General features: G+C 36.6%; 2 protein-coding genes across 8 annotated transcripts in view; one reads left to right on the forward strand and one right to left on the reverse strand.

Moving 5' to 3' along the window:
• Window positions 1–15,569, forward strand: part of AKAP7 (A-kinase anchoring protein 7) — an 83,040-nt gene that overhangs the window by 31,181 nt on the left and 36,290 nt on the right. For 6 of the 7 annotated variants that reach the window (XR_015796129.1, XR_015796128.1, XM_025175801.2 and 3 more), the window contains one exon: window positions 9,201–9,310. Coding sequence is in view for 5 of the 7 variants with exons in the window: in XM_025175801.2 (XP_025031569.2) it covers window positions 9,201–9,310 (110 nt within the window). In the remaining 2 variants the exon portion in view is untranslated. Of the gene's footprint in view, window positions 1–9,200; window positions 9,311–9,412; window positions 9,507–15,569 lie in introns of those variants that run through there. The other variant, XM_088140825.1, reaches the window with a different exon arrangement.
• MSH5 (mutS homolog 5) lies at window positions 11,560–14,853 on the reverse strand. The gene has a single exon (XM_007422033.2). It carries the CDS (start codon window positions 14,063–14,065, stop codon window positions 11,624–11,626), a length of 2,442 nt encoding a protein of 813 aa, XP_007422095.2. The 5' UTR covers window positions 14,066–14,853; the 3' UTR covers window positions 11,560–11,623.

The following is a 15,569-nucleotide window of genomic DNA, read 5'->3' on the forward strand; positions in this document are numbered from 1 at the left end:
GCCCTCTTCCCAGATCCCACCACAGTAAATATGGGGAGTGGGGGAGAGGAAAGAATGTAAAATCTGAACTTAAGATTTCTTTCAGTTTTTTAAAATAATTGTATGTTGCCTCAAATGTGAAATTACAGGTTTTTTGCTTTTTGTTAACTTGATTAAGGAAAAGTCTCACTCAAGTCAAGTTTGATTGCTGATAACTAATGATACATCCATGTTGTTTTCTTGGGGACAATATGGAAGCAATTTTTCTGGGTTGTTTTTTCAAGTTCCCAGCTGATTGTAAAGTAGTGGTCTCTCAAATACTAAGAGGTCCTATCTTGTCTCTTTTGGCATGGGAGTTGGCTAAAAGAATTATTGTAAGTCTACATCTCCTTTGTAGCAATGGGTTGTTAATATGTGTTACAGTACTTGTAAATGTTTAAGTAGCTTCTTTTCTTTTTAGCAAAGGGACAGGAAAGAAAACTTTGGAGCAACATGATCAAATGTTTTAGTGTTCCTTTTATAACATACTTCTCTAGGCTTTTTCCTGATTATAATTATTATAATGATTATTAATTTTGAATTTGCATTGTCTTGTTAATACTGCTGCATTTTCTGCTGTTAATTAGGTTGATGCGCGCGCATGTGTGCGCGCACACACACACACACAGAGCTTTAATTAACTTTCTCAAGATCAGCCATGGTCAGGGAGGTGCTGCCCCCTGCTGTCACAGAGTTGTAGACTAGGCTGAGAAATCCAAATAACATCTCAGAAAAAAGTGATGGCAAATTGCTACCACATTATTAAATTAATTATTGGAAATTTGTGCTTTGTTAAAGTTAAATGGCACCTTACTTTTGAGTCATGTTATGCTACCTCTGGTATTCACATTTTTAAAAGGAAAAAAAGTTACATAAATCTCCACACTCCTTTGGGAATGAATAGTTTAATCCTAGGAAATCATAGCCACATGTAAATGAAAATTGTAACTCTGTTTCACATTGACTTCGTTGCAGTTACTGAATACAAATTCTCATTGAACATTTCCTTTCCTATGGAATCTACAGCAGCTGCAGGGCCCCAGTGTACCTCGTCCCTTCCAGAGCAAACTCAGGACAACTAGCCCTTCCAGTCCTATGATACCTCAGCCCATGACAATACATGTCCCATTGCTACCTCTCCTGAGACACCGTAAGATTGTCATGAGTTCAGAATCCCCGACTCTCCAGGATTAGATGCTTTTGGAGCAACTGGAAACTCTAGTGACTTTTGGAAAAGATGGATAACTGCTTGGGCCTGAGACTTGCCAGCATTCATTACCTACCCTGCCACCAGAGAAGATAGGAATCAGATCCATTATTTAGCAACGTACTAAGCTCACACTTAGTACGTTGCTAAATAAATATTATATTAACTACATGTACTAGGCCAATTGGGAATCAATTTCATAATGGGAAATGAGAAGGGATAAAATAGAATAGGAACTAATATGTTGGCACACAATTCAGTTTTTGGAATAGTTATTGGAAGACTAGGGAGCCAGTTTGGCTAGGCACCTGGCTAGAAACCAGGAGACCAGGAGTTCTAGTCCCGCCTGAGGCACGAAGCCAGCTGGGTGACCTTGGGCCAGTCACTTTCTCTCAGCCCTAGGAAGCAGCCAAGGGCAAACCACTTCTGAAAAACCTTGCCAAGAAAACTGCAGGGACTAGTCTAGGCAGTTGCCAGGAGTCAAGACTGACACAAAGGCACCAAAAAAAACCAAAAACACCCTAATTAAAGGAGGAAAAAAAGTTTAAAGAAAACAAAAGCTTAGTGCTAGTGGGTCTCTTAACAAGAGGAGCAAAAATGAAGTCTCTGATTTCTTGTTTTTGGGAAAACGGTAGGCATTAGATGCCACACTAAAATGGAACAGTTGAGACCGGTCTATATATAGGCTGGGGAGGGAAGCAGATGGGGCCTGGTCCTAGGCACCAAACCTTTGGCCTACGAGCAGCCTTTGGGTCCCAGTGCCTGCCATATTGTAAGTTTGGCCTCAAGGGCTGACGTGAATGTTTGACTTCTGGTTCGAGGACTAGAACAAGTTCTCAAGCATCACCGCTTGAGGATGATTGGAGAACAGTCCACTTGAACACTATAAATATTGCGCTCAGCAGCTGGTGATGCAATCCCAAGCAAAGGCATGGCTGCTCCAAGGTGTTGCGGACTGGTGTTATGTTCGTGCTCATGCATGTTCAAAGTGGTTTTTGGAATTTGAACTCAAAACATGGCATTCAGTCTTACAGATTTACCTTGCTTTTCTAGTTTTAGAGCTTTGATAGGAGTAAATTGGCTTCTAACAACTACAGGAGACTGAACTTCAGAGGATTGGAATATGATGCCCTTTCACTTGACATTAGGCCAGGTTTTACCCCTCTGAGCACTTTAGGAGGTCAGTACTATCAACAACAACAAAAAGATTTTACACTGGCAAATTATAATGTGGTACTTTTTGTGGAAACATTGCTGCAACATCATTTCTTGAATATGTTTATCCATGTGATATGAGGCAGAGGGTTATGGACTGTTACACGTTCTCTTTTATAGAGGCTCTCATCTAATGTATGTTACATTTTATTTTAATAACAATGCCAGAGTAACAGATGAATATAAAATATTTTTCATCTTACCAGATCAGGATGCAGTATTAAGCTGCATTAAAGCTGTATTAAAAGTTGTTTTAGAGAAAGTGGCTAGATTTTGGGCAATTGCTACTATATGTGTCAACAGTTGACCAATTCAACATAGTTTTATTGCTGTTACTTTGGAACGCTGCTGCATTGTTTATATAAATAACAATCTAAGCTCATGTTGGCTTTAAGACTGGTCTGTAACTGAAATAACTGCTAATTTTGCAGAAAATGTAAATATGTCTTATTCGTTTTAAAAATTAGTATGGCTCCTTCATGATTGGATTTTCTTGCTATGCTGAATGAAGGGACACAAGCCATTGGTATGGAGCAAGCCATACCACATATATCATGAAACTGAGAAAGTGAAAAGGAACTAGAATAAAAATAATTATTGAGCATCTCTAGAGTGAGAGCAGTCTTGGGATATGCACTATATTTATACTTATGGCTGAAAACAACTTTTAATACAGCTCAAGAGACTGAAACATGTTTTCGTAAAAATGATGCTGATGAGTATCTTCTAGGTTTGTATGTGCGCTATTTTCAACTCACTCAGTTTTGGAATAGAAGACAATTACTATACATCTCTTGAGAATGTTGAGATGTACAATTACTGTACATCTCTTGATTAAAATAGATATTGCAGCTTATGTCCAGGAAGGTACAGTTATAAAAAAAGATCTGTTTGGTGACAAAGAGGACCAGTATTGAAATGCCCTTGGCATCCCGTACCTTATGATAATGATTCCCAAATATGACTAAAGTACTTGTGCTGTGACACTTGGTGCATCAACATCTCGACAGCTACAAGTGAAGCTTTTTTTTATCTTACATGCATCTTGCAACCTCAGGGAAAGTGAATGGAGAGTAATTGGAAATACATTTTCTTATTGTTAGGCTGTGAGAAAACATTTACCTCAAACAATGACCTTTCTTTCCTTACCTATTTTGTGCTGACAGCACACAACTAATAATTGAAAAGCTTATGTGTTTGAAACTGCGTGTGTCTTCATTGACAATGTGTTAGCAGCACTTACCCTGGCTCTTTGTAGCAAGAAATTGGACTATTATTTCATAAAAGCCTACATTTACTACAAGCATTACCCAGCAAACAACGTAAGGAGGGAATGCATTAGGGACTACAAGAAGTCTTTATTTAAAGTATAGCCATTAGACACAATGTTTGTAGTTCCAGAATATTTGTGTGGTTCAAAATTCATGTAGCATAAAAGTTCCATTTAGTTAGTAGATGTGGTTAATAGCAATGTCAGAATAAATTCAGTAGTCCAAGTTCCTCTTGAACCCCAAATTTCTGCCAAGTAAACCATTGTCCCTCAGATTTTTGCCCATGTTTATAACACAAGATAATCATTCTAGAGTTTTCCAGGTTTCCAGAGAAGTCAAATAAATTAAACAGTATATTAAGTGGGTAAAGAACCTTTTTTTTTTTTTTTGTCAAAAGCCACATTTTCCTAGAATGAGTAAGACTGAAACAAGCAGGAGGTATAGCTAGAAGCAGAACAGGGTGCAGGTAGTCCTCCTTTCTCTCTGTCATTTTCATTTTTCCTTTGTTTCTGGCCTTCTCTGTTACTTCTCCCAAACAACAAGCTTCAGGAAGAGGAGACAGACATCTTAATTGAGCTTGGCAACAAATGGCAATAGTTTAGAAGGCTTCCATTCTTGCTGAGGAAATCTCAGGTGCAGATAGTTTCTGTATCACAGTGATTTTGCTCCAGTGGGCTGGGAAGGGTACTGCATAAGTCTTAATTTCAGGATGAACCAGCAATGCAGAATTCCTCCTCTTCCTATTCTGGAGTTTTGCATAAAATTAGAACTATAGCAGCTGCCATTCTACACTAGCATACATTACCAGATTAGTCATGAAGCATCTGGTTTTATTGGACACTACTTTCAGTCTGAAACCCACCTCTAACTACTTATTCAGAGTTTGACTAAATTCAATAATACTTTTATTATGTAAATGTCATAATAGTACCAGCAAGGCTTTCCCCACCCCAGAGTTGGTCAAGGCATGGGTTACATGCACCCCCAGCATCTCATTTTTACCCCCAAAATCCTGAAATCACACTGAAAATTATTGCCTCTTCCCCAGTACCCTTTCCCCCATTTACAGCTTTAAAAACTGTATCCCAAACAAAAAAGGGCTGGAAATTATCCATCTAGCTCTTCCAATAATGCTGTAATATTATGATTCTACCAAAATTAATTTGAAATTAATTTTAATATTTTCAGCCAAATTTATCTCAGTACCTCTATACAGGCATTGAAACAGGCAAATAGCTGATTAATTTTAAAGTGAAAAGAGAAAACTAACATGCCATGGAAGCTTACAGGAGGAGAATAGGCCGCTCATTCTCTCTGCACAACCTGTCTCACAGAGTTGTGGGAAAAATATAGAGGGAGTGCTATGTAAACTGCCTTGAGCTTCCGTACAAAAATCAGGATACAAATGTAACAAGCTAATTAACTGAAGGATGCAAATCCCTTTTCTACTGTAAGTTTAAACAAATTATATAGCTGTATTTTGTTTATACAGACATTTATAAAATTTTCCCCAGTAATATCCTGTTTATAACTGTAATCCAGGCAATCATTGCTTAAGAATATGAATTTTTTAAACTCTTGCTTGTGGAATTGGATTCTAATTATCAATTATTTTTTATGCATTTGCAACCTAATCCATGTAGGAGATTCTAGGGCACAACAGACATTACCGCTTTTCACAAGGTACAGCTGAAATATGTTGGACCCGAATGAACTCAAAAGTATCCTAGAAAATGATCAATGAACCCCCACTGTTGTACATTGCAGGAGAAGACTGAAATCAGCATCAAATAAGATGTTTCAGAGGAGCTTTCTGCCTTAGTAAACAAGCAATTAAGAACACCATTTGAAAAGTACTGCCTTTCATATGGCCTTTGAAGGTTTTGTGTGTGTGTGTGTGTGTGAGTGAGTGAGTGAGTGAGTGATTTTACAAAAGCATTCTGTGCAATTCTTTCTCAAAATTTACCCAGTTTTTTTTTTAAAACAAACATTGATATCCTTTGATGGTACTCATTGCAGAGAGATCTTTTATTACTGTGCTCTTGCTTCTTCTATATAGTTGTTTTTCTGATCATTTCTGTAATCTTTCCTAGTTTTATTAAAATTTTAAAAGTTTATAATTTCCACTGCTTAGTAAAGTACAGGCAGTCTCCAGGTTAAGAACATTCGACTTACGGACAACTTATACTTACAAACGGAGTGCCATAAAGCCTATTATATTAAAAATTTGAGTTAAATACAATGGTTCATAATAACAAACGCACACACTACTTTGTGACTCTACTCATGAAGACATTGTGCGGCTTCAGTGGTTCATTGGCTCAAGGGAAGAGAATGCCCTCCACCATTTTAAGTTGGATCACATTGCTGTTAACACTGTGTTAATAACCTGTTCTGACTTACTTACACATTTGACTTAAAAGACACTTAAGAAGGGATCTCATTCATAACCCGGGGACTGCCTGTATTTCATATTTTGTAGACAAGCAGTTTTTAGCTTTTCCTTTTTCAAGCTTGAGCAAGTTTTGTTTAGTGCTACAACTTTATCTCTGCCATGTTTATGGGGCTATAATCAGTAGCTGTAGTTCTGATGTCATTCTGCCTTTCAACATATGTCTTAATTTTGAGAGGTAATACAGGTAGTCCTCATTTAGTGACCATTCGCAGTTACAACAGTAAAACAGTAAAAGTAACTTTACAACTAAAAGTAACTTTACAACAGTAAAACAGTAAAAGTAACTTTACAACTAATCCTCACATTTATAACTTTCACAAGTCTGTAAAGCAAAGGAAAGCTGAAGTAAGGTTGTAAGCAGAGTTGTGATTTCAGCTAGTGACCACTTTGCTTAATGACCAAGTTGCTGGTCCCAATTGTGCTAACTAAACAAGGACTACCTGTAGGTTATTTGAAGGTCATGCAGTTGCAGATTTATATTTCTGATTCTAGAAATATTTAAAACAGAGGAACAATAGTGACAAAAAAATTTTTTCCTTCTCTTATAAAATAGGTTCATAAGTAAATATTCAGTTGAATGCAGAAATGGGCTGGTGAAGACAGAGATAGAACAGAAAGGACTCAGCCCTGTGCAGTCCTATTTTACACAGAATCTCTGAATAGGCCGGACTGAGGTTTCTTGTTCAAATAGAAAAATAGAGGGCATGTCTGTGAAAGGTTACTGAGGTATGAAATCTGAATCCAGCTGTGCTAACAACTGTAAATATCACAGGTTTCTTTGCATGAAAATAAAGCAAAGGAAATTAAATGGGAAATGGATGTCAGAGGGAGATACTGAAAAATTCCAATAAATCATTGATATTAACATTCAAATTTAATATAAACCTTGGATCAGATAACTGCAGCTTGTTTCAAAACTTCAAAAGGGACAGTTTTTTGATCTAGGACTATACTATATTAACAAAGGAAAATAAAAAAATAGGTATATCAGCTGCTCAGTGAAGAAGGTAAAAAAGAAAATGCAGAGCTACTTAGCTCCTATTTTGGACCAGTTTTCTCCAACAAAAATCAATTCCACATTGAATTGTGAAGGGCAGGCTGAATGGACTGATAGAAACATGTTATGGAAAACCTGTTTAAATGTTCAGGACCAGATTAACTTAGAGTACTGAAGGAACTAGCTAATAGTCTTGATGAAGCTTTGTGTATTAGGTTTTGAGACACTCTGAAGAACTGAAGTGCCAGATGATTGAAGGAGAGCAAATGTTCTTATCTTCAAAAAAAAAAAAAAAATCCAAGCAACTATAGAGCAGTCAGCCTGACAGCAATACCTGTGAAGATTCTGTGGTAGTTCATAAAAAGATTGATCTGTAAGGATCTTGAAAACAATTTGGTAATAGCTAGACATCAGCATGCATTTGTCAAGAACAAATCTGGCCAAATTAGACAAGTTATACCTTAATTGCAGAAAAGCATTTGATAAAAGACTCCATTACATGCTGATTAAAAAGCTATTAGGTATGGACTGGATGGCATGATCATTAGATGGATTCATAGCTGGCTTGAACATCATATTCAATGAGTGCTTGTCAGTGGTTCCTCATCAAATTGGAGAAAGGATACTGCATGTATCAGTCCTCAGCCCTCTGTTTTTCAGTGTTTTAATTAATGATTTGGATGTAGTGGTGAAGGGAATGCTTATCAGTTTGCAGATGATAGAAGATTGGCTGAGAAAGCTAATATACCAGAAGACAGAAATGAAATTAAAAACAAACATAGTAAGCTAAGAAAATAGGCTGAAGGTAATAAAGTGAAAATTGAAAGTGACAAGCGCAAAGTTCTTCACTAATCAAACAAAAATCAAAGGTACAGCTATAGAATGGAGAATACCTGATTTGGTAAGAGTACTTATGAAACAGATATTGGAACAGTAAGTAATTACAAACTGAATATAAGCCAACTGATATAATTGCAAAGATGACAAATGCAAATTCAGACTGCATCAATAGAAGTATAATTTCCAGATGACAAGTAGTAATCATTCTACTTTGGCCAAACCTCATCTTGAATGTTGTGTCCAGTTCTGGGTACCATATTTCAAGACAGATTGAGGAAAACTGAAAAGATTCAGAAAATGATCATTGAACTAGAAACTAATTCCTATGAAGAGATATTGGAGAAACAGGGCCTTGAGAAAAGATGACTGATAGCATTCTTTAAATACTTGAAGAGATATCATATAGAAGAACAACCCTTGTTCTCTCGAGAGTGCAGGATTCAGAAGAATGGATTTAAGTTACAGGAAGGCAGAATCCAGTTGAACGTAAAAAAAAACACTCAGAGCACCTTGAAGTGGAACCTAGAGAGGTGGTAGATTCCCCTTCAGTGGATGTCTTCAAGTAGAGGCTAGATAGCCATGTGTCAAGAATGCTTTGATTTAGATTCTTGCACTGAGCAGGATGTTGGACTCAGTGGACCTTCCAGCTCTGTGGTTCTACAATTCCAGTTTTCCTATTTTAAATATGTTATTATAATTAAACATTCAACCTCTTGACAGATCAGTCTAAGATTTAAACATTGCAGTAGACTAAAAATCGTTCTGCTGCTTGATCATCTTTTTTTTGTAAAAGTCGCAATAGTGTTTCCCTTACTACTGACTTGCCAAATATATTTAAGATTAACACACAATGTGATTCAGCATTAGTATGCCTGAAGCAGATCTGAGCTGACAGTTTGCTCTCAAGCACCCCGGTAATAGCAAAATTAAGTGTGACAGAGATCTCAGATAAGGCGACCCTTGTGTATCACCATACAGCATGTGTGGAGGGTAGTATTCCTGCTTTCACCAAGAAATAATCTGCATAATAATGTTATGCAATTAATGTTACAAGTGGGAAATTATATGGTTTAGCTGTAGGTAATTTAGAGGTAAATTAAAGTGTTCTCTCTTTTCACTGGATTCTTCTTTTTTCCATGAAACGGATATTTCTCATCCTCTCATTTGCCTCTGAGTCTTTCCGTTTTTTTTACCTAGAAATTGTGAAGAAGATGTTTCAAGAAAAAGGTGTCATCGTAGATGACAAAGCTTTTAAGCCTCACCTGACCTTCATGAAGTTGTCAAAATCCCCAAAACTACAAAAGCAGGTAAAGTAACCACAATATGGCCGAAAGGCAGCTTGCTCTGTAACGATTTAGATCGTCCGCATGTTATATATTTTTATGATATGATTTTACATTTGAATGTAGCTGAGTGACAGATGCACCAGCGTTCTGTTCTCGGGGAAACCATACAGACGTTATCTCACAGTTGACATCTAACTCAACAGACAGACAGCGTAATTACAGGTCTGAGAATTTGAAAAACAGTTATATACAAAACGTCTTTATTAACTTCAGCTTGGATGTTGTATAGCCCTTTCTTAAATAAAAAAACTTCGATCTGGGGAGAGGGCATTTTTATAAATTTCATCTTCCTCTGTAGTTTCCATGCTTTTTTAGAGTAATTCCCAACTCATAGGATCAGGTTTTTAAAAAAATATATATATATATATATAAAGAATTGCTGGATCCAAGCAATCGTTTGTTTGGGCTATAATAAATACATGGAAGAAAGGCCTCTGCTATTAATAATTACACATATTTTATAATGGAGGATCTGGAAAAGGGAGTATGTAAATTGCCCTTAGTTGTAAGAAACTAGGATCCTATATATATAGGATATATATCGGTTTATAGGCATACTTACATAAATGCAGATTCTGTTTGCATTAATTTTAATTTGAGGTAAAATCAAATAACTGTTATTTCATTTTTATCCTCATAAATATTGGTAGTGTAACCTTTTACCTGTCCACTTAGAAGTCATTCTCTCATTTTACTTCCAAAGTAAATGTTCATAGAACTGAAGCCTTTGAGTAATAAGGAAAATAATATAAGTGTAGCCAGTGTGAAGATGCTTGCAGATAAGATGCAGAAAAATATATTTTAAAAAAAGCATTAAAATAGAATTATGACATTTTGTATTTTTGGAAGTATATTTATTATTTTTCCCAAGATTATGAATAATATAGTTGAAAATTTTAGAACAATTTGAACTCAGAAAAAAATACACTGAGAGCAATAAGATTGTTAGCAGCTTTGTTTGTTATCATATAAATTATATTGGGGGTCACTCTGACTCCCCAATACTTCTAGCTTTACTGTACTCTTATCAAATTCTGGAGTTCTTTTTTCACTATGAATCAAGAAATTTAAGAGATACATCTCCGTTTTATAGGATGAAAACTGTCTCACCACTAGCAAGCATTCAAAGTAAATAATGAAACTGTAGTTTCTAATAATTACTAGTAGTAATAATAATAGTTACTAATAATTATAACAAGTTCATGTATGATTTTACTTGCATTCTCATCTAAACAGGACCAGTATCTCATTCTTGATGTAATGTCACCCATAATGAATGATTTAAAAATAGTATGGATTTACATGTACAGTTACAAATGCAAGCCATAGGTTGCTGCTCTGGTGCAATGGCAAACTAAAAAAAAAAGAGAGAGAGGGAGAGAGAAATATAATCTTCTAGACTTGATCATATACTGCCATCTATGGTTATGCCTCAACTAACCCTATTTCATGTATTACAATTTATTTAGTAACCAGTAACAAAGGGTTTTTTTCAGTATGCAAAATATCTGAATGTTCTGAATTAAAGAGTTCTATTGTAAAGCTAAAGAGACTGGGACATTTGGAAGTTATACCAACATGAAGCAATAGTAGATGTTACTTTTTGGAATACCAGAATACAAGCAATTTAACATACACAACAAGGCAAAGAAAATCTACTATTAAAAAAGGAATATTAACCCCAGTTTCTTTGCATTTAAATGTTTTTGCACTGTAGATTTTCTGGACTACTTTTGTGTTATGGACATATTTAATGTGCATAACACTAATTTAGAAATTAGTTATCGGTGGAAGAAAAGGTAAGTATCCTGAACATAGCCCACTTGTGTTTTAAAATATCACATCATTGACAAGTATGTTCACAGAAAAACAGGGAAATCTATAAATACTCTTTTAAATTTAATTTCAGTTGTAATTTACTCATGCATACATATTTACAGTTCATCAAAAATAACAGTAGCTGTAATGGTGGCTTAGCAGGATCGGGATCATAGTTTTGTTACCTCATATATGGCAAAATGGGATATGGTGGTTGGATGTGCCAAGCACTTGATAAAACATAACAAAGGGCTAATGGGTGAAACTCAGTTTGGTGGATTGTGGATTTTTCAGACTTTTGTATATGACAAAGAACAAAGAGTAGCATTTCTTTTTAATGTATTTCCTACTTTGTACAATTCAGTATATACTATACTGTACAGTTCTATTATTTATGTACTGTATGTATTACAATTATTTATATGTTCTCTAATCATATCACTCTAAGTTAATAGGCTACAGTATGGAAGCTGAAGAAGGTAACACCTCTTGATTCATAAATGCTGTTAAATCCACTTGGGAATTATCAAGATCTAGGGAGAGGAATTTATCCACCAGGGATTTGCAGCTTTGCATCTGTTTTTCTTTTGAGGGATGGTCAGTACGTTGGATAGGTTTTCCATTGCGAAACAGCTCTGATACTTCTACTCCTCGGTCAATAATTTTGGATGGCATGCCAGCCAAAGCTGCAATATTGGCTGCATGGCTGACAGTGGACATACCTTCTTTAATCTGATAGAAAAATACAAGTTCATCTCCGTCTTGATGGGTATCCATGGTCAGGTATTGCACAAGAGGAGTATGGGGCAAGAGCTTCAGCTGCATCAAGCTATGGAAATTAGTGGCAACAAAAATGTATGGGCACTGGCTCACTTGTGTTATCCAGTGCCTTAGCACAGCAGCCAAAAGAGAGAGGCCATCCACAGTATTTGTACCTTTGCCAAATTCATCAATTAACACCAAAGACTTTTCAGTGGCATTATTCACTGCTTTAGCTACCTGGTTAAGATCAATCATGAAAGTGGACAGTCCAAGAGATACTGATTCTCTGCTATGGATCCTTGTATAAATTCCATCTATAGTTCCTATTTCAGCTTCAGTAGCAGGGACATAACTGCCAATTAGGGCCATAAATGTAATAAGACCTACTTGTTTTAGATACACACTCTTACCAGATGAATTAGGCCCAGTAAGGAGCTTAATCCGGCCATAGGTTTCACTGCTGTCCACTGAGTTAGGCACAAAAGTTTTTGCACATAACTCCATCAGAGGGTGTCTTCCATCTTTTATGTGGATAATATGAGAATGAGAGAAGCGAGGTCGGATATATCCATTCTCTCGAGCCATCACTGCCATGGATAACAGCACATCCAAATGTGCTGTATATTCAATCACATCACTAAGTACTGCAGATTTTTCCAGGATCTTAGACTGTAGCTGGTACATGATTAATGTTTCCTGATCTCGTATTTCACAGTGAAGGTCACCAAGCAAGCTATCCAATTCCTTTGTCCTGGCACTGCGATAATGCAGCTTTTCTTCTGACAAGAACATAAAATCTAGACCTTCAATCTCAAAGTCAGTCTTGCCCACCATTGTGGGCAGCCGTGGAATAGACAGTAAGAATCCTATTAAAGGAATATAAATAACACTGCAGGATGGAATTCTATTATCCAGGTCCTCTAGTTCTTTGCGAGCTACCTCTGTAAGAAAGTCTGAAAGCCCCACTAGTTTTCGTTTCTTTTCATCAATTATGGGGTCTACATTTGGTCTGACAATGAAGTGGTTTTCCGAGATGCTGCTTTCAAAATCTACTACTTTGCTAATTAGGCTGGCTATATAGTGTAGATCATCAGTGAAGACATGCGAAATTGTCTGGAAAAGCTCAATGGTGCTGGGGAGGGAGCGACATTTATCTCTTAGGCACACAGCACTGTAAACAGTTTTATACAGTGCCTGCCAGTCACTTACCTTTGTGTTAGAAAGAGCCATCCTCTTAAGAATCAGAGGTACATTTTTTATATTTTTAAGACATTCCTGTAGGGTCAGAATTGTTTCATGGTTCTGAGCTAACAAAAAGAATTGGATAACATCCAGTCGTTTATTAAGCTCTGTAAAGTTGCTGGTGGGCCTCATGAGCCACAGTCTCATCAGTTTCTCTCCCCACTTGCACCTACAGTGGTTCAGAATCCCATATAAGCTGAGTCCTTCTTTCTTCCCATTGGCCTGTTTATACACAGAAGGATGTGCTTCACTTTTTAAAATCTGCAGTACGCAGTAAGTGTCTTGATCCACATTTACAATATCTGTCAATACAAACTTTTTAAAGGCCAGGATGGGGACAACAATATGACTATCTTCTAGTTCAACTCCAGGCCTTCTCCTATCAAGGAATTTTAGCAGTCCTCCTAATGCTCTTAGTACAAGAGGGCTCTCAAAAGGTAAAATAGAGGACAAATAAATAATTTTCTCTGTTGCCGTCATGTGAGAGGGGACAAAAGGGAATTGTCTAGATAGAATCCTTTGTTTGCTTACTTCTAAACCAAAATCCATATTTGGATAGAGAACAACCTCCAGTTTTCCTCCTTCCGGCTTTTCTCCCTCAGTGGCACCTATATTGGTCAGAAATTTTGCTATGTTAGAATCTTGTTTGGCACTACTCAATATACATTTGGGAGATACCTCATCCACCACTTTCTGAAGCAGTTTGAGGTCTTCATTGTCAGGTGTGTCAGACATGAAATATACTGAGCAGTCTCCAGTGTCATAATAAACAATTCCCAGCTCACCTCCATACCACAAAACACACAGGTAGATTTCAGATTGTCCTTCATCATCTTCAGTGACATGCTGAGGTTGGAACTGGCACTGGTTGGAAAAAGTAGCAGTAGTACTCATTTTCCTTGACTTCAAAGAAATTCAAGAATCTGTGTAGTTGGATAAACAATATTTGTATTAGTGGCTCATCCTTTATGGTAGATATGTGCAAAAGCAGGACGATATAATCTTTTTAGGCTAGAAGCTATATACCAAAGAATAAAAGGGCCCAGGATAAAATAGGTGATGGACCAGGACAAAAGCTAATTAATACAATATAATTAACTCACACACATACACATACTGATGGTCCCATCCACCCTAATTATTAATTTATACCCTGCATCCACCTTTAAAATTAAAATGCACATGCATATACAAACTCAACAATCTTTCTTTATACATTTTTTTTAAAGGAAGGCTTCCAAAAGTTATAGTAATTTTGTTAGATAAGGAAGGAACAGAAAAGAGCCTATGGTATTGAATGCACTTAATTTATGCATTTAGTCTTTTCTGGAATCAAGACTGAACTTTTTTTCCCAGAAGTATTTTTCTTAAGGTGAGAATACTGACAAATAGCCATCATTTGTAATTTTTAAAGTAGAGAATCTAAATAGAAATATTATGCACAATAAATAAATAGGACCAAATTTTTATGTATAGTTATTGCCCTTTTATAGAAATATAAATTCTGGACAGCAACAGATGAACCAGAATAAATTTTAGTTAATAAAACTTCAGTGATTCTTCTGCATGATCGTGTACCACATTATGGCTTTTGTATACAGAATTTAATGTGTGTGTGTGAGGGGGGTGGGAATCACATAATAGATGCCACTCCATTATGCCAGTCACAGTATGCACTTCCATTTGGTCTGCATTTGGTTTCATACAACTCATTATTGACCCACTGTTCTGTTGTCACACGATGCTCTATACTCCTGAACTACTCCAGATAAACCAGCTCCAAAGCAGATATTGAAGTCACCCAGTATGATAAGCCCAAATGAACTCCTTGCCTTTGACAGAACCTCTAGGGAAAGCTAGGTTTTGTACTGCCGCCCTAAAGACCCAAATTGTACCATTTAAAAAGAGTTTTCTTTTTAAAAGAAAGTTTTCTTAAGATCCTAAGAATCTTTCTTAAGATTAACTTTTTCACCGATCTTGTGTGCATTTTTCCACACCTTGTTTGAGAACTCTGATTGTCTTAATCCTTTTACAGATCCTTAATTGCTGCATGAATACATACACACACACACACACACACATAGGTAATCCTCAAATCGTCCCTAAATAATTTCCCTTCCAGTCAAAAGGGCTGCAGTTGCTATTTTCTTTCACTTTCAGCATCCCAGAGAGGGTCCCCTCCCCCGAGGTTGCAGCTCCTCAGTGCAGTTCTCCTCACTCTCCCCTGTCATTCCCCCCCCCCAAAAAGCAGGGGTGTGTGTGTGTTGTAACCTAGCAGGAAAATGCTTTGAGATGAGTGAAGAGACTAACATAACTCAAGGGACCATTTAGTATGCCATGACATCAAAATAAATCTTTTCAAATGGCTTCATTGCCAACCTATTGAGTGGAGAGGACT

The sequence above is a fragment of the Python bivittatus genome, unplaced genomic scaffold (genome assembly GCF_059951505.1).
Source record: "Python bivittatus isolate LINGU-HERP-01145 unplaced genomic scaffold, Pbiv_v1 ctg000020_np1212, whole genome shotgun sequence".
NCBI classification, from domain to species: Eukaryota; Metazoa; Chordata; class Lepidosauria; order Squamata; family Pythonidae; genus Python; species Python bivittatus.